At 34.5% G+C, this 26,273-nt stretch overlaps 1 protein-coding gene across 3 annotated transcripts in view; it reads left to right on the top strand.

Moving 5' to 3' along the window:
• Nucleotides 1-26,273, top strand: part of LOC127838408 (uncharacterized) — a 58,282-nt gene that overhangs the window by 21,720 nt on the left and 10,289 nt on the right. The window contains exon 7 of one of the 3 annotated variants that reach the window (XM_052366137.1): nucleotides 6,791-7,940. The exons of the other annotated variants lie outside the window; for them this stretch is intronic. Within the exon in view, the coding sequence (XP_052222097.1) occupies nucleotides 6,791-7,213 (423 nt within the window). The 3' untranslated portion in view covers nucleotides 7,214-7,940. Of the gene's footprint in view, nucleotides 1-6,790; nucleotides 7,941-26,273 lie in introns of those variants that run through there. 3 annotated transcript variants of the gene reach the window in all.

The raw sequence follows: 26,273 nt of genomic DNA on the forward strand, positions 1-26,273 counted from the left end.
ATGAAAACAGAAATGGACAATTATGTTGTTGTGTTCTCTACGAACTATATGACATTCTAAACAACTAATTCTTTTTGAAAGCCTTTTAGATTCGCAATCAGTCAACAGGAATATTAAATTCAATACATTTTTTTTTTTTAAATGCATTGAAGAATCGGCAAATGAATAAGACTGGATCGCAATTTTCCCAATTTCATGAAATGTTGAGCCGACTTATGAAGTGAACATACATAAAATGTCAAATGTGTTTACCACTGTATACCCCTGATTTATGAGCGGGTAGACTCATGACTGTGTTGTTATGTTAATTATTTATTTGTCTTTTGTGGACAATGGCTACTGAGAAAATAATCAAGCCTATCAGTAAACCATGGCTAGAATCCTTATGTGAATTTTTTAGATATGCAGATACATCAATTACACGGATTTACTTTAAATATTAAAAATGTGATATGAATTTTTCAAGTTTGTTGTATATATACTTCATTTTAAATTGTAAAGTTAAGATAAGCAAGTGACATCTCTCAAAGCATTTAACTTAAACCTACAAATAAAAGCCAAACTTGCATAGCCATGTAAAGCAGGTTTCTAAAAAATTATATATCAAACTTTGAAAATAAAGATATTAATGTAAACAATATTAGTTAATTTACAAGTCAGAAACCAAAAGAAAAATTAAAAATTATTATGTCAATTAAATGCATCGTGTTTTTTCTTCTCAATTTTACATTCACTTTGTCCCAATTTTCAGACAATTACTAGCACATGTTGCATAAAATGCATTTTTAAATTATTAGTCTTCGATTGGTCTTTATAATAGTACATTTGTTTATGAACCGTTCAACATGTGTGCAAATTGGGAAGTAATTCAGGCATATTCAGTGGGAACAACCCTGTCACAATCCGATGTATATTTCATCAAGTCTTTGAATAGAACATTAGCAAACATTCATTTGATACTTGTAAAAATGGCCCATGTTTGTGAATATGAACATAACACTTTAATATATATTTGTAAGAATTTGATTTTTAAATGATAGTTTGATTGAATAGGACTTTTGGGCAAATCAAAGTTATGCAGTAATCGAAAGAGTCGGAATCGATAAACTCAGGGTTTTACATTGAGGGAAACTGTTAATTCAATCTAGTGATCTAGTTTTTAATTCCTTGCAATCCAGTTTCCAACTTGGCCAAACTATCAAAAGCATAAATGTGCACAAGGAAAATATTGAAGGCAGACCAAGTATGAAGCACATAAGCGAAGGGCATAATCTAATCAGAAACGCTAATTGAAGTTCAAATAGCTATATTTTGGCTTCTGGCTGTAGATATCTGAGTAAAGCCTTGACATTGAAGACCTATATTAGCTGTTTCCTATTGGGTCATTGTTTAACTAAGGACGAACAAGAGTTTTTGTTCGTTCATGACCTAATGGGTAAACCAGATAAACAAACCAAACGACACTACTTTCTGAACATTAGATCACTTAAATATGGATATATACAGTTCATTTTAATTGACATGTACATATACAAGTTAGTATATTTTGATTTATTTATATACGTATATTTCCAATTTGCTGACATTTGTATTTTAATTCTGCTTTGCCATATAATTTTTCGATCCAGAAATTGTTATCATTAAAAGTTTAGAAATTCTGATAATAGCTTTCTGCTTTAAAGATATTTATCTGTTGCATTATTCACTTGATATTAAACATTTTTTCCATTGCTGTAAGCAATTTCATTTATTGCTTACCAGTTCCAATGTGTATTTAGTTTAAATATTGATTGACATTCTTCTGTGACTGTCACATTAACAATCAATTTCTGGAAACATTTGTTTTCATAGCAATTTTCATACCAATATGGTGTAAATATCTTGAATTATCAATTGATAACTTTTTTATTTCTTACTTTTATGTGTTTTAATATATTTCTTAAGAATACTGTGTGAGAGTGTTTGGATTTGTCATACTTCAGTGTTGTGTTGTTTATTTTCATTGTCCAGTGACTGTAGTAATTGACAGAGTTCTTCTTCTGATACAGCACTCCCTCTAGATGAAAGATTTTGAGCACGAAACAATAGAGTTGATTTATTTAGCAAGTGCCTTATTCGTCGTCTTGCTTTAAGATTTTAATTCCAGTTGGTTAATATTAAGGTGTTTGATTGTAGCTGATTTAATTTTGTGAAATAAAATTGCTTGGATTATTTTTGCATGGATATTTAAAATAAGTGTCTCCTTCATTATTGTTCTTCATAAATATACAATGTAACGTAGAGTTTTGGAAATGGAGAACTGATATTTTATGGTCTTCTTAATTGAAGAATTTATTACATATCATATTTATATTGCAAATCTGGGGGAAGTTCCATTTATTTCACTTCTATTTAGTCTATGTTGATTTTGTTTGTATTGTAATAATTGAAGCAAAGGACTTCAGTCGTAGCTTTTATGACTATCATTTTCATTTATCACTATATTCAAATGATATCTGCAAATCAAAAGCAACATGTGTCTAGATAAGATTTTTTAAATCTAAACTTAACAATGAAAAGGAGAAATAGTTACACATGGTACATACCATTGTGATAAAAGGGAAAATTCTAAAAATGACCAATATCACTTAATCCTACAATATTTATATTTGTCTGCATTAACCTGGTAAAATTTGTTTGGAAATTAGTTAAAGGGGCCTTTATAAGTAAACACTTGGTATAGTATTTAATAAATCTGTGTTGATAATATTTAGTACAATTTTTAATAAACTAACATTCTAATCAGCACGCAAAACATGGCGGTTTGTTCATAATTGAAAAGGTTATCAGTAGAAATACATGAGCCACCCTACATAAATCATTAATAGATTAAAAAAATAATTAAATACTGGTAAAATCACTGGGGATGAACACAAACTGCCACATGACCCCAAACGTCAACTTAAGTAGGCGTTTTATGAAGGAGAACAGTCGCACCAGGTAGGTTTTTTGTCAATATCTTTGCTTATTGTCCTCTGGCTTTCAAACGACCTAGTGCAGGCAATAAGGCAACCCGAAAGCTTGCGATGGGTATATCACGCGTTGTGTGTTTTGCTTTAGTTTTCGAGGACACTTCAACAAAAATTTCTATTGTAGAAGCAAACGTCAGTAGTAAAACATACAAAGCATCGGTTTTCACAAAATAAACGATCACATAATATGTCTATGCATTACCGGACAAACATATAACATATATTTCTATGCATTAACAAACACTAATATTTGCAGCATAATATATATACGTTAAAAAAGTAGAAACAAGTATGGCAAATGGCAGTTGTCAGTATAAAAATGGAAAACGGCAGTAGCAAAAAATGCAAACAGCTGTTGACGCCGAATATATGCAGGCGTTCCTCTACCTTTTAGGCACACTCATTACTATTTTTACTAACATAACGACATTTACTTAAACAATAATGATATTTTGTTTAAATCAGTCAGATTTAAAAGCTTCATAGTAGTTATAACCACGCATACATTAAAACTGAAATTTTGCTGTATAAATTAATACGTACGAACAGTGATGTTGTTCCTTTGAAATTGGACGTTAATGAACAAATATGGTTAATGATATGTTGCAAGCGCAAAAGCATGTGTGTGTTATACATGTACGATTTCTCAATAGTCACAGTTAGCTGTAATAAAATAATAATTATGAAATAACACAAGGGCTGTTTGTAAAACACGCATGCCCCCAAATGTGCTGTCAGTTGTAGTTGCAACCATTGTGAGAATAAACCCAGGCTTAAGCGTTCTTGAGTAATCATCCTGAAACCATTTTACTGTTTCGAGTCACTGTGACTTTGAACTCAATAGGGGCCATCTGCCGGTCATGACCAATGTCCCTACGAACTTTCCTGATCCCAGGCTAAGGCGTTCTTGAGTTATTATCCGGAAACCATTGGACCGACCGACGGACCGTCCAACCGACCGACATGTGCAAAACAATATACCTTCTCTTCTTCAAGGGGGGGGGGGGCATAAATAGTTCACGATTACTGATTACATCAAGTTAAACATGCGACATTTGTAAGTTTAAAATCTTATTATTCATTTTGAATGGCTAATTGTAACAAGAAATAATTACCCTGCAAAATATTTATTTTTAAAAACTATCAAAAGTATATTACTGCGAATAATATTTTGACTATACAGGAGCTGTGTCAAGATTCTGAACACTATTAGTCGGGTTATTATATGAAAAAATACCACCTTACCCCCCAAAAATGGATACAAAATGTATTTTAACTGATTCCAGTAGCGTAGAATGTCTGCTATAATATATCAAAAGTTTATTAAAATCGGACCACCGGAAAGTAATTTTTTACAAGATGGCATTAAGATGGCCGCCAAAACATATTTATGATGATAACTATATGACTATCCACTCAAATTTCATTATTTTGGTGTTTTTACTTAGGTTTCGGGGGTCAAATAAAACATTAAAATAAAAAAAAATGATATGAGTCTACTACAGAACAGAGAAATCCAACATGGCGTCCAAATGACCGCTAACACAATGAACGCAAGTGCATAACTATTTACTGTAACATGATATTCTTTTTGCACAATTTGATAATGAATAGTTTTTATGTTTATCATTAACCCGTCACCACTTCGATACGTATTTTGACACATGTTAAGTTTAATTTAATTAACGACCTTTCTTTCTATAACCAAGTTTTAAAGGCTTTATTTCCAACTCTTAGATACAGATGAGCAGCAAACAGCATAAAACCTGAGGCTGTTCTGGTTTTATGCTGTTTGCAATAACTATTGTCACTTTGCTGCTGTGTGGGAAAGAGTTAAATATTAATCCCCAGTAAAACATTGTATACAAACGTCCGATATTGAACGTCAATCGTCGTATACAACACAATTTTAACACAGACCACCGTTGTACAAACATATCAGACCTTCGTGCGCTAAACATGCCTCATACTAGTTTGTTTTTCAGGTTATGTCAACAATGCCATTATATTGGGCCCATATACCGAAATTATGAGATTTGAAAAAACTGCAGCGGAGTTTGTGAAACCTTATGCCCTGGGTAGTGATATCGATCTTGTGGAGATGTCTTTTCTCTTTGCCGCTGATTATGTTGACAACAATATTATCACCATTGACGGCAACGGTCCTTTCATGGGATAGGTGTCTTTGCATCTATAACCGCCTGGAACACGGACGAACTTTCTGAATCCGCGAAAAAAGACCAAAGAGCTGAACATTAGAAATCAGACAAAAATTCCTATCTTTGAGTACCGGTTGGCAAGGAATGTTTCTATGAGGTAGTATTCTAGGACCTGCCGCGATTTCTAGATCATTATGACAAGAGGGCCGAAATTTTGTTTGAAATCTCCTTCAGCTTAAGACAGGCAACACTTAACTGGTAGGAAGTGATACACATTTAGGTAAACCTGCACCTTGGGTAGTCGTAAGTAAAATTCTTGCCTATGCTCAATGTACTGTGGGGACCAATCGTGCATTCTGTAAACATTAGACTTTGTTTGCAACCTTGCAATGAAGCACAACTTTCACAACATTGTAACGTTTGACCAATCCGTGTATTTGAAGGCTGCCGAGACTATCATTGATGCGCCACAACGTAGTTCCCTGAAAAACATTGTTCTTATGTCGGATTGTGTTCATACACTTATGAACTTTCAGGGAGCCATTGGATTTCTCATGGAAGGAACCGGTCTCAAAAACATACTTGAGACAATAAGGGAAAATGCAGTTGTGCACATTATAACATGCAAAGCTGCCCAGAAGGTTTTGCGGGTCCATTTTCTTGTTGACAAGTGCCTACACAGACAGCTTATAGCCGAAATGACCCAGACAGATCTCGAGATTTATATACTGATTGATCAGGCGGAGGAGTTGTAGTCTTCCCTTCTTAGGGGCAAGTCGACGCTAGCTGATGCTACATGTTCTGTGATTTTGATCAAATTCAAGACGGCTACGGAGAAGAAAACACATGAACTCGCCAATACATCAAAGACAAGCCAATTATGGCTGAATTATTAGCTTGTGGTACGCACGGTAAGTATGTTCATTAATGCAGATCGTACTTGATGTTGGCTGATGTATTTGCAGGCAGTATCCGATTGTCTATTCGTCTGGGCCGGAGCTGGGTACTTTAATTACCTGCGATCTGCTTATTGCTATCTTCAGCCAATGATCAGCCTAGAGGAAACGCACACAGACGTTTATCAAAAGTTCGTTTATGGTTTTCACGTTGTTCGTAGGAGCAATCAGGGCTTGGCTGGGCTAAGCACTGATATTGTCATTGAGCAAACATTGATGAGGTCTCTCAAGAGCACAGGTGGTCTAACTCGCAGAAGTGGGATGACCGAGGAAATACAAAACCGTTACGCCCTATACGCACCTGTAACATCTGAGTACAACTGTGCGATGCAGGATTTCACACACTTGGTGTATACTACAAGCGCACAACACAAAGACTCAACTGAGGCGCGCATCAAAAGAAATACTTCTTATCTCGAGAAAATGCAGACACAGATTACAAACTGCTCACCCTACACAGCATATCCTGTTGGATAGTGGCTGGGTCAGATGTGAACGTGAATGCAATTCAAGTGGTTGGGAACAAAAACGTAAGAGGTATCATAGAAAAATCGGCATTTGCTTATACATTTAAGAGAAAAGACAGAGCAGCTAAAACTCTTGAGAATAGCTCCGCTTTTAAGATTGCTAATGACCGTGCATTAATCACGCTCTTCTGTTCCAGCGTTTCCGGGTAATGTCAAAATCTGGAGATCTTTCACTTAAAGACGATTTGTCGTATGAACTGAGCCCCCATGACCCTTCCCTCTTTGAAGCCAAGAACATACTTCGCAAAGCAGACAAGCCTCAGATCATTCAGGCAATTCGAGATCATGCTGAAAACGCATCAAGTGACGCTGTAATGCAATACATTTCTGAAACCGATTGTGTTGTGCTTGGTGGTGGCTTTTTGCTTCATCGTACACAATGGAAAAATAGTGAGTCTTATGCAGGTTTCGCTGTAAGGCATTGTGGACAAGAGACAGTGGTGTTGATGATTACGAAGACGGTCCTTCTATCAAAGACAACACACACCAGAGACGAGGAAATACGTGAACCCTATTGTGAGTGTCACCAAAGAAACAGAATGCTCATTAAGAAGGGATGACTTTTTGTCTCGCGGAAAAAACAAGGCAGGCATGATTGCTCTGATCAGCACAGCTCTGACCAAAAGGGCATGCTATGTCGTTGATAATGTAAAAGCAACTATTGAATAATATTTTCAAAAGGAAAGTGGCTATGCCTAAACATTCGTCATTCCTAAGCAACTACCCCCTACATCATATGCAACAGTATGTCATAGCCAACGCGTAAACTATAATATCATGGTACGAGTGTGTATTGCAAATACAATGATACCCACTGAATGAAGATGGAAACAGGAAAACGACCAATAAATTCCAACTATGACCCAAAGCAATGCTGCACTAAAAAGAACTATTGAAAATCATCATCCATCGTAACTGTTCTGCAGGATGAAATTAATATCGATGCAGTTGCAGACGCTATGGAATCCCCTGCACTGCTGTTTGTGGCCCTTGCCAAACTGAAAACTGTGACAATCCAGACAATTTAAAGGAGGTCTGTACTGAACACGAGGAGGACGACACCTACAGTTTAACGCTTTGAGACCAATGTTATGGACAAAGGTGATTGTGTATCAGGTGATAGTAGACCGTTTTATGTCATAAATTGATTTTCATGATTACGCAACTGCTCAGTGATGTCAACAATTCAATCAAAGTGTATCCAAAACTATGGCGTTTGACATACACATCATCAACTTAAAGTCAAACGGTACGGACTTGTGGTTCTTCTTATTGTGGCAGTGGCTATTTTTGGACGCCATTTCGGATTTCTGTGTAAAATGATAAACTTACACTATGTCTGATGATATTAAAGTGTTGTTTGTCAATTAAACAAAGAAATAGACACCAAAATAATTAAAATTTGAGTAAATATTAACATAGGTATGATCATAAATAAGTTTTTGCGGCCATCTTGGCGGTCATCTGGAAAAAACAACTTTCCAAAGGTCCGATTTCGGTAAACTTTTGATATGTTATAAAGTACCTTCTACCCTACCATAATCAGTCAAAATACATTTTGTAGCTATTTGTTAGGTTCAAAGTGTATATTGACCTGACTATATGTATGGTGTGTAATTGGTATGTTTCACCTGTTTCCAGAAATGGCATATGGGTGTCGTCTTTCGGTAGACGCCCTCAAAACCAAGTAGGGTTTAGAACTGAACGAGGACAGGCACCTGGGCTTGTCCAAATATTTATGTTGAGAGAAGCAAAATTAAGTACTAAAGATTACCTCACCGGACACATGTATATGTAAAGCAGACAGCAAGAAGCATAGACTGACATTTATAATAAATATCGGAACATATTCATGTTCACAATTATTCATTTAAAATGTAATTTACGAGATTTTGACACTATAGGGCCCCAACAACTCTGAAATGGGGAATATAATATAAGTAATTAATAAGTGTTTATAATGAGAAAATTTCCTGTGAAAAGTATCAAGGCATTTCAAGAAAACACTATTCTTCTGTTTATTTGGTTATTCTGTTTAATATTCTTTATAACATTAACAGTTGCGTTGCAATTGGTATTTTTACATTATTCTTCATTTAAGCCCGAAGTAGTGAGCTTGATCCAAGCTTTTTGGTTTTATTCTTTGAACAAGTTATCGATTGTCTTTCTACATTACAGTTTATTCAAAGAGCTACACTCAAGGAGTGTGTGTGTGTTCACGCGCGCGCGGGTGCGGATGTGTGTGTGCGCGTGCGTGTGTGTGCGTGTGTGTGCGTGTGTGTGTGTGTGTGTGTGTGTGTGTGTGTTTTAATTATTTGTGTCACACATTCAATCAGTAAATGGGAGAAATTATAGTTATTTTATTTATTTTTTCAAAAAAAGGAACTAATTAGTTTTATAATCGTTTGATTTTGCAAAAGGTAATAGTTTTCTATTTGACAACCGTATTGCTTTGCGCAGGGCTGATTGAAAAAAGTGACAAACAGGCGAATTGCAAATATTATACCTCACTTTTTTTTTTAATTTTTTGTTGATATAAACTTCACAGGTCCGTTATTTCGAATAGTGCCCTGTAAAGATGCGCGCGCATAGTCAGCGGGCGCTATTTTGAATAGTGCCCTGTAAAGATGCGCGCGCATGCAATATTGCCCGCTAGAATGTTAGTTATTTGTAATATTTGTGCAAGTTTTTGAACGTAGAGATTTTCGCTTTATATACTTAGGGTAAACGCACAAGTATTTTGGCAGGTTACAGGTGTGTGTTTTTTATTATTAATCACATCTTAAAAAATACAAAAAATAAATGCAATATTTGGGATCAATGTTTTGCAGCATGTTGTCTGTAATAAATAGAGGATATTTGTTGGATTCGGTGGATTATCGATTTTAATTCACGAGTAATCATAGAAGCCACGAGTGAGACTATATTTTTTATGATCACGAGTGAATTAAAATCGATATTCCACCGAATCCAACAATTTTCTTGTTATTTTATGCTTTTTTTCACAGTTAATATACATTGTTAAAGAGTTTAACTAAGGAATTTCGATGGGATAATGACGTCATTTCGACAAAAAATGACGTCATTTCACAGTAAACAGTGAAAATTATCGATAATTTTCGCTGATAATTTTCATTGTTTGAAACAGTGAAATTATCACTTTTAATTCACTGATATTTCTCTATAAACCACCTGAAATCATGATATTTGTATATAAAATGTATCTCAATATGTGAAATTCTTTACAATAAAAACGATTTTTTTTATAAAAAAAAGCGAAATTTTCCGCGTCCAAATTTCGCAGGGAGACAACTCGCGTACAACAATAATAACGTACTTATTATTTATAGTCACGATTCGTTTGGAAGGTCACGAGTGTGTGTTTTTTATTATTAATCAGTGATATGATCTAAGACTTTGCTTCTTTTTATTAAAATGAAGGATAGTATGACATGAAACAAAAGTGCCGATATCGAATAGTCCTTAATTATCACAAAATTAAAGATACCTCAAGATACCTGAATTAATTGAAATCACTCAAAGTAAATCGATAATTCTAAAAAACTTATTTAATGTTTTTACCACTTTTTTGTGTAATTTCAATATGTCTACTCCAAACCAACGAATTTCAAATTTCCAAAACGGAATTGCGTGAAAAAATTTGAAATACCGTTATTTTAACCCACATATTCCCTATCGTTGTGTCGCCTTCTACAAAGTACAAACTGCGACATATAGAGATCATTTCTCCATCGAGTGTCTGTCTGTCACAACGTTTGTCATTCAGTATATGCCTGCAGTAGACGTGTATAAGGTCATGTATCAGGCATAAAAACGCACCAGAACGCGCCATTTGATGCTAACATTTGAAAAAAAAAATCCTGGGGAGGCTCCGGACCCAGACCAACGGGAGGGGGATACCCCCTCGCATACCCAACTGCTTCGAGTCACTGTGACCTTGAACTTAAACCTATTGACGTGAAAATCAATAGGGGTCATCTGCCAATTTCCCTTTGAACTTTCTTGATACAAGGCCTAAGCGTTCTTGATTTATCATCCGGAAACCATTCTACTGCTTCAGGTCACTGTGACCTTGATCTTTGACCTAGAGTCCTGACAATCACTAGGGGTTATCATCGGTCAAGACCAATGTCTCCATGAACATTCCTGATCCTAACCCTAATCACTCGTGAGTTATCATCCGGAAACCATTTTACTGTTTCAAGACAATATGACCTTGACCTTTGACCTAGAGTACTGAAAGTCAATAGGGGTCATCTGTCAGTCATGACCAATGTCCATATGAACTTTCCTGATCCCAGGCGTAAGCATTCTTGAGTTATCATCCGGAAATCATTTCACTGTTTCGAGTCACTGTGACCTTGACCTTTGACCTAGTGACCTGACAATCAATAGGGGTCATCCGCCAGTCATGATCAATGTACCTATGAACTTTCCTGATCCCAGGCCTAAGCGTCCTTGAGTTATCATCCGGAAACCATTTGGTGGACGGTCCGACCAACGGACCGACCGACGGACCGACAGACCGACCAACCGACATGTGTAAAACTTAGTTGTTCTAATTCGATGGTGTTTTGTTATTTCGGTAAGGTTTTCACAAATAAATAAAATGAAGTATTATTTATTGATTAGATACTGATTTGCGTTATTTACTTTTGCTTTTGATAATAAGATAAAAGACAGAGTTGTGGTTGCACTTATTAATGCAGATGCCAATCAACGAATGGGTACACGTTTATGAACTTAATGGCTACATATGAATAAATAAACCGTATAATTTTAGCTCGAACAACTTTAGTGAATTCCCCTTTTATGCGGCTGGTGACGCAGATGTTGATAACCGTCGGGGACAAACAATTAAATTGAAAGAAACAATAAACTTATAAGCACTTCTGACAATACATAGAAATCGTCAGGTAATCCCTTTAAATGATACTAACAGCTTAAAGATCGGGTTCAAACAGTTCAAATATTAAAAGGCACAAATAAATAAGGAAGCATATTATTATATTTACATTTTTTTTAGAAGTTACATATGTTGAGCATTGTGACATCGATCTTACATTTTAATATCTAAGTCTAAACAATATAAATAACAAAGTTTCATATGTTTTCCATTAAATAAAACGCTTAATATATTTGTCTACTGCATGCAGTTTGATTTTGTTGGCTATTGAGTTTGCCATTTGTAAAAGTTCTACTGACGTCTGCCATATTTCTTACTACTACTAGTATTTAAATGTCTATAATTTCGTTTGTTTATGCAAATACATATGTATATATGATCTTCCAGTAACGCTTAGACAGTTCTGTGATCGTTTACTTTTGTGGAACACCGACTCTTTGTATGTTTCGCTACTGATGTTTGCTTTTACAATAGGTATTTTTGTTGTACTGTTCTCGAAAAACAAAAGCGACACACATGACGCGTGATATACCGATCTCATCCTTTATTGATACATTATCGCCTGCACTAGGTCATATGAGGACGATCAGCAAAAATATTGACAAAAAACACAACTGGCCTGGCTCTTCTACATAAAACGCCTACTGACGTTGAATTCTTGGGTCAGGTGACAATTTTAGATTTTCACTTGCGAACAACAAGGTTAATACCATGTTTTGCACTCCAGATTTGTTTCGTAGTAAAAACCTGGTAACTGAGCTTCCGTGCCGAGAAAGAGTTTGCGGTGCGGACAAAGAATTGGCAGCCCAGAAGAGTATACTTCCATACCATTTTTGCCAAATGAAAATTTTCCACCGCGTGCTACGTTATAGTCGCGTCACACAGCTCTCCTTAAAGGTCACAGGGGCAGGTCAGCCCATAGATGCATTCCTGAAGATGCAGCGGCACTTCTAAATGAACTCTGAAATTCACAAAAACACGAGCCCAGCTGAGGCTTTAAATTTGCAACCTTAATTACAGCCTTATCAGATAAACGGTAATAAAAAACTTAAACAACCCAAAACCAGTTTACAAAGTTATCAATAGAACCATTATTTATTATTTAAAGCACCAAAACATTATTAAAAGGAACGTGTTTTATTAGCTCATCTATTTTTTTGAATAAAGAGCTATTGTCATCACCTGAGCGTTGGCGTTAGCGTCTGCGTCCGTTTAAGTTTTGTGTTTACATCCACTTTTCTCATTCAAACTTGATACACTTACTTACTATGATGAGGGGACTGGGCAAGCAAAGTACGACAACTCTGTCCGGCATTTTGACATAACTATGTGCTCTTTTATACTTAGAAAATTGAAGATATTGTTAAGTTTTGTGTTACGTCCACTTAATTCTTAAAGTATCAAATCTGTTGCTTTCATACCTGCAACATTTACTAACAATTTATTTCAAAGTAAGAAAATCATATTTTAACTTTTCCAATCACCAAAAGCATCGCTGGCGACATAATTTTTCTGCTTGCAATTAAAGTTGAAAATGTTGAAGAAAAGTGAAATTGTCAAACAAATCAAGGTTTCTTTATAAATGTATCAGTATTTCCTTTTTCAAAAAAGCTTTGTCAGCGGCTGGAGCTTGCACATTGCAACCGTGGTAAGAGTTCCCGCAGAAGATTTTCTTGAAGACTTTCCAGAGGCAGACAAGCGGAATGGTAATTGTCCGTAGGTGGATAATGGTTTCACTAGAATAGTGTCTTAGGAGGGTCTGATAGGCGAATTTCTGCGGGTGGATCTATTAATAAAGAGAGTACAGTCATCCCCAGAGCCAGATGTCCCTTTTCGCTGACTTCGTGGACTCTCAGAACTTGGAAGGACTGCAAAGGTTATTGTGTGTAGTAGGATAGCAGTTTCAAGGACTGCAAAGGTTTTTGTGTGTAGTTGGATAGCAGTTCACTACATCAACGGCAGAGGAACGGGGCAGCTCGGTAGCGGAGGTGGCAGCGTAGAAAACAGACGAGGCGGCCTGAGACCGAGATGAAGACCAGGATTTCGAAGATTATTGTAGTGTCCCAGGATGGCAGTACTCAGTACTCTCAACTGACTGGGGAAAGCGTTCTTGGGTTCGGATCAACGGCTTGTGGCGTCTTGAGGGGCCATACAGGCGGCAAAGTGAGCGACGAGCAGGAAGACGGTCTTTTTTATTGTCAGCAATCCCTTGGCGGAGCGACCGTGTCTTTTTAAGGGCAACCATACATGATTTGTCATTCAAGGCAGCCGAAGTACATTTTACCTACTTTGGATCAAAAATTTAATATTTTCTACTGAAAGATCACAGGGGCAAGTCTGCACATAATGTACTGGTGAAGACTCAACTATGACCTGTAAATAAACTTATGAATTACAATCACACTGTAAACGAGAGCGCCGATGGCGTTGAAAGCATAGTTGCAAGATACAGGGAAGTTGCTGCTGAAGTAAATGTTTAGGTCAACATATACTAAATAGTTTCCTTATATGTTTCAATGTAAAAGCGACAAATTTGAGCGAAAATAAATACAATATTTTGCACATAGAGACCATCATAACCATACCTTTTCTTGACGGGCATTCTTAGCTGAATCGATTTAAGCAATAAAAAAGATATGTCATGTTCAAACCAAAAAAGAATTCGACTCATATCAAAATCGACTGTTTTTGTACCTTCTTTTTTCGGCCGTTTTCTAGTGGATTGTAACCTTTTACAGTAGGTCATAATACACTAAATAGTTTCCCTATATAATTCAATGTAAAAGCGACAACTTTGAGCGAAAATAAATGCAACATTTTGCACATAGAGACCCCCATAACCATACCTTTTCTTAAAGGCCATTCTAAGCGGAATCGATTTATGCAATAAAAAAGATATGTCATGTACAAAGCAAGAAAGAACTTGACACAAATCAAAATCGACTGTTTTTGCAACTTTTTTTTTCGGCCGTTTCTTAGTGGAATGTAACCTTTTCTAGTGCAATGGTTTACTATAGTCTTCACGTGTATCATATTTCAGGGATTCAGTAGTGAACACCTATTCATGCCCTACCATTATCTCTGCAAGATAACACCCGAATAATGGTAAAAAGTGTAAAACATGCCTTCCTGTCAACTATGATATTTTTTTAGAGAGTACAGCCCTACATGAAGCGATCATTTAGTGTATTGTAACCTATAAGACAACGTTAACTGTTAACATCGCGAAAAATAAGCACTTCTCGATACTTATAAACCTATTTTCTATGTGCATGCCAATTTTCAGACCGATCTTTCACGTAGAAATGCTTGAAAATGCATTTTATTATAACGCCTGATAAGCCATGTGGCTTTCGCGTTCGGAGCTTTGATTTATAACGGGCGTTCAGGCGAGAAAACGTTTACCCTAAATAATTACAATCGGTCAAAATGCTGGAATATTGTTACAAGCTATGTAGAAAAAGAAGTAAACAACTATTAAAACGTGTTCATGAGCGCTTTCAGCACAAATTGTTGCGATTTGAGATGCTCAAGACGAGTTTTTGTACGCTTTTTTTCTTATTTTCCTCTGAAAACGTATTTTCTTCTTAAAAACTCACGATGCTCCTTAAATTCGTGAAACAGAGGCATTTATTCCGTGAAATTTGCCAAAACGCGTCATATCCCACTAAAAAAATGATGATTTTCTGTTAAATACAGCTCCTTTGTGACTAGGCCTGGTTTTGCGTATAAGACAACGTTAACTGTTAACATCGCGAAAAATAAGCACTTCTCGATACTTATAAACCTATTTTCTATGTGCATGCCAATTTTCAGACAGATCTTTCAAGTAGAAATGGTTGAAAATGCATTTTATTATAACGCCTGATAAGCCATGTGGCTTTCGCGTTCGGAGCTTTGATTTATAACGGGCGTTCAGGCGAGAAAACGTTTACCCTAAATAATTACAATCGGTCAAAATACTGGAATATTGTTACAAGCTATGTAGAAAAAGAAGTAAACAACTATTAAAACGTGTTCATGAGCGCTTTCAGCACAAATTGTTGCGATTTGAGATGCTCAAGACGAGTTTTTGTACGCTTTTTTTCTTATTTTCCTCTGAAAACGTATTTTCTTCTTAAAAACTCACGATGCTCCTTAAATTAATTCCGTGAAATTTGCCAAAACGCGTCATATCCCACCAAAAAAATGATGATTTTCTGTAAATACAGCTCCTTTGTGACTAGGCCTGGTTTTGCGTATAAGACAACGTTAACTGTTAACATCGCGAGAAATAAGCACTTCTCGATACTTATAAACCTATTTTCTATGTGCATGCCAATTTTCAGACCGATCTTTCACGTAGAAATGCTTGAAAATGCATTTTATTATAACGCCTGATAAGCCATGTGGCTTTCGCGTTCGGAGCTTAGATTTATAACGGGCGTTCAGGCGAGAAAACGTTTACCCTAAATAATTACAATCGGTCAAAATACTGGAATATTGTTACAAGCTATGTAGAAAAAGAAGTAAACAACTATTAAAACGTGTTCATGAGCGCTTTCAGCACAAATTGTTGCGATTTGAGATGCTCAAGACGAGTTTTTGTACGCTTTTTTTCTTATTTTCCTCTGAAAACGTATTTTCTTCTTAAAAACTCACGATGCTCCTTAAATTCGTGAAACAGACGCATTTATTCCGTGAAATTTGCCAAAACGCGTCATATCCCACTAAAAAAAAATGATGATTTTCTGTAAATACAGCTCCTTTGTGACTAGGCCTGGTTTTGCGTTTAAGACAACGTTAACTGTTAACATCGCGAAAAATAAGCACTTCTCGATACTTATAAACCTATTTTCTATGTGCATGCCAATTTTCAGACCGATCTTTCACGTAGAAATGCTTGAAAATGCAGTTTATTATAACACCTGATAAGCCATGTGGCTTTCGCGTTCGGAGCTTTGATTTATAACGGGCGTTCAGGCGAGAAAACGTTTACCCTAAATAATTACAATCGGTCAAAATACTGGAATATTGTTACAAGCTATGTAGAAAAAGAAGTAAACAACTATTAAAACGTGTTCATGAGCGCTTTCAGCACAAATTGTTGCGATTTGAGATGCTCAAGACGAGTTTTTGTACGCTTTTTTTCTTATTTTCCTCTGAAAACGTATTTTCTTCTTAAAAACTCACGATGCTCCTTAAATTCGTGAAACAGACGCATTTATTCCGTGAAATTTGCCAAAACGCGTCATATCCCACTAAAAAAATGATGATTTTCTGTAAATACAGCTCCTTTGTGACTAGGCCTGGTTTTGCGTTTAGGTCATAATACACTAAATATTTTCCCTATATAATTCAATGTAAAAGCGACAACTTTGAGCGAAAATAAATGCAACATTTTGCACATAGAGACCCCCATAACTATACATTTTCTTAAAGGCCATTCTAAGCGGAATCGATTTATGCAATAAAAAAGATATGTCATGTACAAAGCAAGAAAGAACTTGACACAAATCAAAATCGACTGTTTTTGCAACTTTTTTTTTCGGCCGTTTCTTAGTGGAATGTAACCTTTTCTAGTGCAATGGTTTACTGTAGTCTTCACGTGTATCATATTTCAGGGATTCAGTAGTGAACACCAATTCATGCCCTACCATTATCTCTGCAAGATAACACCCGAATAATGGTAAAAAGTGTAAAACATGCCTTCCTGTCAACTATGATATTTTTTTAGAGAGTACAGCCCTACATGAAGCGATCATTTAGTGTATTGTAACCTATAAGACAACGTTAACTGTTAACATCGCGAAAAATAAGCACTTCTCGATACTTATAAACCTATTTTCTATGTGCATGCCAATTTTCAGACCGATCTTTCACGTAGAAATGCTTGAAAATGCATTTTATTATAACGCCTGATAAGCCATGTGGCTTTCGCGTTCGGAGCTTTGATTTATAACGGGCGTTCAGGCGAGAAAACGTTTACCCTAAATAACTACAATCGGTCTAAATACTGGAATATTGTTACAAGCTATGTAGAAAAAGAAGTAAACAACTATTAAAACGTGTTCATGAGCGCTTTCAGTTCAAATTGTTGCGATTTGAGATGCTCAAGACGAGTTTTTGTACGCTTTTTTTCTTATTTTCCTCTGAAAACGTATTTTCTTCTTAAAAACTCACGATGCTCCTTAAATTCGTGAAACAGACGCATTTATTCCGTGAAATTTGCCAAAACGCGTCATATCCCACTAAAAAAATGATGATTTTCTGTAAATACAGCTCCTTTGTGACTAGGCCTGGTTTTGCGTTTAGGTCATAATACACTTAACAGATTCCGTATATAATTCAATGTAAAAGCGACAACTTTGAGCGAAAATAAATGCAACATTTTGCACATAGAGACCCCCATAACCATACCTTTTCTTAAAGGCCATTCTAAGCGAAATCGATTTATGCAATAAAAAAGATATGTCATGTACAAAGCAAGAAAGAACTTGACACAAATCAAAATCGACTGTTTTTGCAACTTTTTTTTCGGCCGTTTCTTAGTGGAATGTGACCTTTTCTAGTGCAATGGTTTACTATAGTCTTCACGTGTATCATATTTCATGGGATTCAGTAGTGAACACCTATTCATGCCCTACCATTATCTCTGCAAGATAACACCCGAATAATGGTAAAAAGTGTAAAACATGCCTTCCTGTCAACTATGATATTTTTTTAGAGAGTACAGTCCTACATGAAGCGATCATTTAGTGTATTGTAACCTATAAGACAACGTTAACTGTTAACATCGCGAAAAATAAGCACTTCTCGATACTTATAAACCTATTTTCTATGTGCATGCCAATTTTCAGACCGATCTTTCACGTAGAAATGCTTGAAAATGCAGTTTATTATAACGCCTGATAAGCCATGTGGCTTTCGCGTTCGGAGCTTTGATTTATAACGGGCGTTCAGGCGAGAAAACGTTTACCCTAAATAATTACAATCGGTCAAAATACTGGAATATTGTTACAAGCTATGTAGAAAAAGAAGTTAACAACTATTAAAACGTGTTCATGAGCGCTTTCAGCACAAATTGTTGCGATTTGAGATGCTCAAGACGAGTTTTTGTACGCTTTTTTTCTTATTTTCCTCTGAAAACGTATTTTCTTCTTAAAAACTCACGATGCTCCTTAAATTCGTGAAACAGACGCATTTATTCCGTGAAATTTGCCAAAACGCGTCATATCCCACTAAAAAAATGATGATTTTCTGTAAATACAGCTCCTTTGTGACTAGGCCTGGTTTTGCGTTTAGGTCATAATACACTAAATATTTTCCCTATATAATTCAATGTAAAAGCGACAACTTTGAGCGAAAATAAATGCAACATTTTGCACATAGAGACCCCCATAACTATACATTTTCTTAAAGGCCATTCTAAGCGGAATCGATTTATGCAATAAAAAAGATATGTCATGTACAAAGCAAGAAAGAACTTGACACAAATCAAAATCGACTGTTTTTGCAACTTTTTTTTTCGGCCGTTTCTTAGTGGAATGTAACCTTTTCTAGTGCAATGGTTTACTGTAGTCTTCACGTGTATCATATTTCAGGGATTCAGTAGTGAACACCAATTCATGCCCTACCATTATCTCTGCAAGATAACACCCGAATAATGGTAAAAAGTGTAAAACATGCCTTCCTGTCAACTATGATATTTTTTTAGAGAGTACAGCCCTACATGAAGCGATCATTTAGTGTATTGTAACCAGTACAAATATTAACTTTAATCTCTAACTTTATCCTATTTCAGGTATTTAATAGTGAACACCTTTGCTTACCCTATCAATATCACCAAACGATAAAACCAGAACAACCGTCTAAAGTGTAAAACATGCCTTCGAGGAAAATATGATGATTTGTTTAGACAGGGACCTATACAGTATAGGTCCCTGGTTTAGAGAGTACAGACCTTCATGACTCGATTATTCATGACTCGCTTATTCATGACTCGATTATTTAGTTTATTGTAACCTTAACAATTTCTGACATCACGAGTCGCCTTCCTTGTTGGCTTATGCTACCAAAATGTTCTATTTTTAGAAACGGGAATTCCAAATCGTGACGAATGTGAATGGTTACAAAATGACATAACTATGAAAATAAATACGTAGCATTACATTATTTCACGCTTACCATTATGCAACCGTCCGTTTTCTTTTCCGACTTGATACATTTACGGCATTCCATTTAATATTTTACAGACACAACACTCGTCCAGAATTTGCGCGAATCCATTAAATTCGATGCCACATTTAAACCGTTAGCTCTACTCGTAACGTTAATTTCTGGCTCAAAGTAAATCATTTTAATTTCAATTAACACATCTCTATTACTTTCAAACTCTACTTTATTAAATCCAAAGAAAGGCAGGTCAGAATCCATGTCATAAATCAGAAAACATTCATCGTACTCCGCTATTTTTTTTACACATTTACAAAGAATGAAAGTGCTTTATGCCCCACTTCCTGTTGAGAATATGTTAATTTCTATTTATAATTAACCAATGAAATTCTACATATCCTTAAACAAGGGCCTAATGAATTTGACCTCTCCCAGAACAGTAAACAAAGAAAATAGAAAGAAGGTGTGAGATCACTATCAACCAGAACAGAATTTTTTACGAACGAAATTTGTTTTAGTTTCTTAGAAGGTTTTTTCACGTAAAACGGTCTTAGAAAAATTCCCTAAAAACGGTGTCAGAAATATTCTTGGAGAAAACGTTAGAAAAACGTTTCTAAATAAAAAAATATTAGACTTACCATATACTATATTAAATAGATATTTCGTCTGATTTTTGATCAGGTAAGGCTTCATAATGGTCAACCGTTCCATGTCGGTTTTCGAAATGTAGCTCTAACATAAGCATAGTTGCGTCACCGCAACTATGCTAAAAATCACTATGTATGTTCATTTATTCGTACACGATTAATGCCCCATGGGGTAATAGATAAACCACTGATAAGAGATATTATGACGTACTTATAAAATATTCAAGCCTCAATACACAGTTATATGTTCTGACGCATATGCCTCACGAGACATTCTCAGGTTACTTTTTAGTCGGAAAACTGTGATTTTTGCCGCCCAATCGGTAATGAGAATGCTTACGAGGGTGGGGTTCACTTTCGGATATTATTTGTGATTGACGTCGGTCAATGAAGTTCACTGTTAGCAATAACCAGATGGATTAACAAATAATTTAAGTTTTGCCATTCACGTAATATAAAACGGTACTTATACAGTACAAAAAAAGACAATGTCGGGCATCATCATAACACCTTTAAACTGTCAACGATAGTTACTGATGAAAAGTTAATCGCTAATGGTAAGCAATTTAATCCTTATCAGTTAGTTGTGAAAACAATTACCCTTTGACAATTAACCCGGTAGCATTTTAATTTCAGTACATGTATATTTCGTGTATCTATAGTTACGCATACCCTTTAGTAAACATGTACGCCATTTAATAAGAGAGCGAAATCGTTGCTGTCGTCTGTCAAGTTCCACGCATAAAAAGCGTGCTTATTGCAATAGACGTGCTGAAGTATTTTATGATGAAAAATTTCAATTGGAACAATTAAGATCGGAATTATTGCAAATGATGAGAAAGTATTTACCCATTGAAACTATTGAATAAATACGCTTAACGACTTAAACATTGCAGTAGATGGGCTACTGTCAGTACATGAAAATTAATAAAATGAAATGGACATATAATTAGATGGTGGTTCATTCGTTGTTATAATCACACAAAGCGACCAGGCAGAGAGCAAATTATCGTATGATCTGGGCAGTCTTCTTGCATCCTTCTCATTCGTTGTTATAATCACACAAAGCGACCAGGCAGAGAGCAAATTATCGTATGATCTGGGCAGTCTTCTTGCATCCTTCTTCGTCATTGTAATCATAAGAGGAGTTTCTGTGAATTCTGTATAAAATTATGAGAGATTGTAACACATTGTCATTTTTCTCCTGGATGTTTTTGCAAAATGTTCCCAAAAATATGTTTACGCATGAAACATAAATGTTGGCTCGATGACTTAAACATCTATATTTTGTTCATTGAAAGTTCTCATAATAAATTGTGATAATATTCTGGATATGCCTTTATCTCATAATTATAATTTCAAATTATCAATAGCCATATTAAGATTAAAAGTAGATACGAAAGAGGTATTCATTTTGTGAGTGATATTATGATAGATATAGAAAAAACATGTTTTATTTCAAAAGAATCTTTAGATATACATGTCCAAACAAAGTAAATAACCAATAACACAAAGGATTAATTAACATAATAAATAAATGTATTATCAATTTTGAAAACATGCCAAATTTTGACAAAAAACACTCAAGGACCAATATTACCAACTTACATAAAAGAAATAGCAACACGCCTCAAAGAAGAGAAACATATTTATAAAATATCTATTCAAAACACTTACATTCCAGTTTGTTAAGCAAAATTACACTCATAAGTCTTTAATATTGACTGTTAACATGTACATTCACTCTTTTTTAATCAAGGAAATAAGGTATATATCAGATGTCTCAAGTGCAGTATAGTTCACAGAATCGGGAACAAAATATATTATGTTCAAAATAAAAATTGTTGCCAATAATCTATGTACATTATGTCATGATGAAGTTCAAAATGCTATATGCACTTGTTCTTGTACTTTCCATTTACCCCCCAAAATGTGATATTTGTTTATAAGATTATTTGTTTAATTAGAACAATCATAACTCATTATATAACTATTTTTATCACACACGTATTGTATGTTTATTACACAATGCATCCAAAAGGCCAAAAGACCAAGTGGACAAAGCAAGCATACATGAGACAGTGTTTACACAATACACAGTTTATGATTATACAAAATAAAGTTATGCAAAGAAATAAAATCGTTTGGTTACAACGATGCAAACATGAATTATTATACATTATGAATGAGTATACATTACACTAGAACATAAATAATTATCAAAGGTATACATGTAATTAAATATATCATAAGTGCGTCAGAGTGTATGAGGCTAATAAACTCAATTTAATGAAATATACCAAATATACTATTATTTACATTTAATAGGTCTCCATAAGCAAGATGTACTAATAAAAATACTTGGTACTAATCCGGATTAACATAGTCGGTTTAATTATGAATATTCGTATGTTACTAGTACATGTATATATACAACATATTTTTAAGGGTAGTAGAACAGTGTGTGATAGTAACAGGCTTGTAAAAGACTTGTTGACAGATGTTCTAAAATAAAAGTCAATTAAAACACATGCATGTAATAATAGCATAAACGTCAGCCCTTACAGGCTACCTATACAAAACGAAAATATAGGCTCTGGAAACAATGAATTTTGTTAAATGGATGTTATTAATCAGTTCAAATATCTAAATAAACAAACACAACAAAATGCAGTGAAAAGACGACGTTTGATATTAATTAATATTTAATATCATTGTATAAACCCTAAACAGGCCACCTACGAAATTAACATATACATGGTCCAAAAGTCATGTTGTATGCTATATAAACAATAGTATTTATCAGTACGTTTGATAAGTCTTACATAATAGCTATGATTCAAAACGTTACAAATCGTAATGTACTAACTACATCATAATACATGTACATTAAATGGATGATACAAAGGTATTTTGCGATCAAATCTGAAATGAATGATATATGTAACAGCTCAAATGTTTCTGCAAAAGTTCATTATTTGATGTTATTAGTTCGATAAATTTTAGTCTTTGCCTGTAATACAATTGAATATATTTTGATCTTTGTTCCGTATATAAAGTACATTCAAGAATGAAATGAAACTCATCTTCGAGTTTATTACAAACAGTACACTTTCGTTGATCTAACGGTTGAAATTGAAAAACAGCGGTATGTTTATAAAAATATGCCCTAGTAGAGGTTTGAAGTCTCTCATTCCAATTCTGAACAAATGTGTCGCTTAATCTTTGCTTTACGGCTGATATGAACATATTTTAATTTCCAACAGCTTGGAAAAGCCAAGCATCATAAAATCCCAAATTAGTTAGAAGATCTTTTAATAACGTACACCAGTTTTTCTTCTGTGGATGCTCAATACTATCATTTAACATAATCAAATAGACTTGTTTGCGTAATTTATTATCTGATGTTTTTAAAAGTTTGATCCAGTATTTATGTTGATTTATCTCCCGTTTTGGTAGTTAAAGCGTCCAAGTTCACCATATACAAAATCGTTTTGATTGCATCTTTTGACGCCAAGTATTGGTTTACAATATTGCAAATGAACCTTTGACAAAACCGCACATTTCGCTTCCGTAGTAAAGAATTGGAATTATGAGTTTATCAAAAAGATATAGTTTATGACTAACTGGAATGTCGATAAATTTTTACAAATATTTATTTAGATTAAAAATAGCTTTAAGAGCCTGCCCTGCAAGAGTGTTTTCTGCGTCACTAAATGAGCCACCAGTTGTAAAAACAATACCTAGATAATTGAAACGGGTAACAATATCTATGATTTTATTGTCGTAATGAAATATATTGGTGGATGAACGACCGCCTTTACGAAAAATCATAATTTTAGATTTTTCAGTATTTACAACAAGTTTTCATTTATTACAGTAATCGTACAATAGATCTAAGCCATTTTGCAATTCTTCAGCGGTATTAGCAAACATTATCATATCATCAGCGTATAGTAGGAGAAACAATTTAAAAGAGTTAACATCGATACCATTAATGCCTTTCAAATAAAATTCAGCTTCCAAATCATTAAGATACAATGAAAATAAAAATGGCGATAAACACTCACCCTGCCTAACTCCAAGCATACATTCAAAGCTGTCGCTCAACGTAATTCCATGTTTAACTTTTGATAATATGGCGTTATACATTGATTTCATTACATTAAGAATATTTCCACATATACCCAGTTAAATTAATTTATACCATAGATTATCTCTAACAATATAATCGAAGGCCTAAGTGAAGTCAATAAAAGCACAATATAATTGTTTACCTTTATTAATAATATGCGTTAATAAGCCGTGCAATACAAATTAATTATCGACGGTACTCATTTCCGCCCGCAAACCAGCCTGCGTTTCAATATATACATAATAGCGTTCGGCCCAATCAGTTAATCTGTTATTGAGAATTTTTGTAAAAAGTTTACCAAACGTAATTAAAAGAGTGATACCTCTATAATTATTGACATCGTATTGTGTAAAATCTGCATTAAATAGTTTATTTAAAACGATGCAATTCATCGTGTAATAGTTAATTTTCTTATGAGCAATATTTTATTTATAAATGATAAACATACATTTATTCATACTTTATTTAGTTTGAATGTAAACGTTTTTTTTTGTACATATAAAATGAAAATAAAAATTTGAAAACATAAATAAATAGAATTGTATAAAAGTATACCAAACAAGTAGTTGTTCATGAAAAACTCTGTATATGACATGCCAAATTCATAAATGAAATTCATATTACAATATGCAAATCTTGTATGTATATAACAATCTACAAAGAAAATGAAATGTTGCACACAAAACAGTTAATTTTATGTTCCTCTTGTGTAGAAATACTATACCCTTGACCAAATAATTTTTTTAACTGTCCTAAATTTTTAGAAGATGCATGATGGCAAATGAAACAAAAATAAATTAGGCAATCCTCTAGTACCTAATTATAACTCATTCTAAATACTCCCCATGCCATCAAAGATTGGAGACTATAAGGAATGAGTCAAATTTGGATATTGCACTGCTTCACTGGGTGTTTGTTCATAATTATACTATGGATTTCATTAATAATGTATATTGACACATTTCAAGAGTCTAAATAAGCATCATTGTCACCATGAAACAACATAAACTCCCTTATTGTGATTTCAAAAGTTACATTATAATTTAAAATATGTTTTATTATTTCATTAAACACTATTGGTTTGCTTGAGCGTGGTCATAGTATTATCAAACTAACCAGGGCTTCTCTATGTTAAAGGGGCCTTTTCACAGATTTTGGCATGTATAGAAGTTTGTCATTAAATGCTTTATGTAAACATTGGATCTAAATATCTCCAGTAAAAATCAAGAATAAAATTCAAAATAGAAAAAAAAAGTAACCCTCAAAAGGGATCGAACCACTTGTATACAATTTAGACAACTCGGCCATCCGTGCTCATACGACACATGTATTTTATGCTTTATATAACCAATCCTCGTAGTTTAACAAAATATAACGACAACAACAGAACTCTCCAAATTATTCAATCGGTGCGCGTTGGAACGTTTTATAATTTTCAGGTTATCAATTCGTAAAAGATGCATACAATGGCTATTTTAGAGCATGATAAATGTTCAGTATTACTGTTTCCTCAAAAAAATCATAACACAAACGAAAATTTGCGAATATAAAACAACTTTTTTCAAATTTTGTCAATTTACCAAAACGTGAAAAGGCTCCTTTAAATCAGTGTTGTTGCTGACAATATAATTTTAACAATATTGTGTTTTAACCGACTCTCTGAGCTATTACATTATTCAGCTTTTATTATTCATTTACCCAAAATGAGTAGCCCACAATGCATTTAGATGAAGTTTTTATAGTTTTGCCAACGGTCA

Source organism: Dreissena polymorpha, chromosome 7, assembly GCF_020536995.1.
Source record: "Dreissena polymorpha isolate Duluth1 chromosome 7, UMN_Dpol_1.0, whole genome shotgun sequence".
Taxonomy (NCBI): Eukaryota; Metazoa; Mollusca; class Bivalvia; order Myida; family Dreissenidae; genus Dreissena; species Dreissena polymorpha.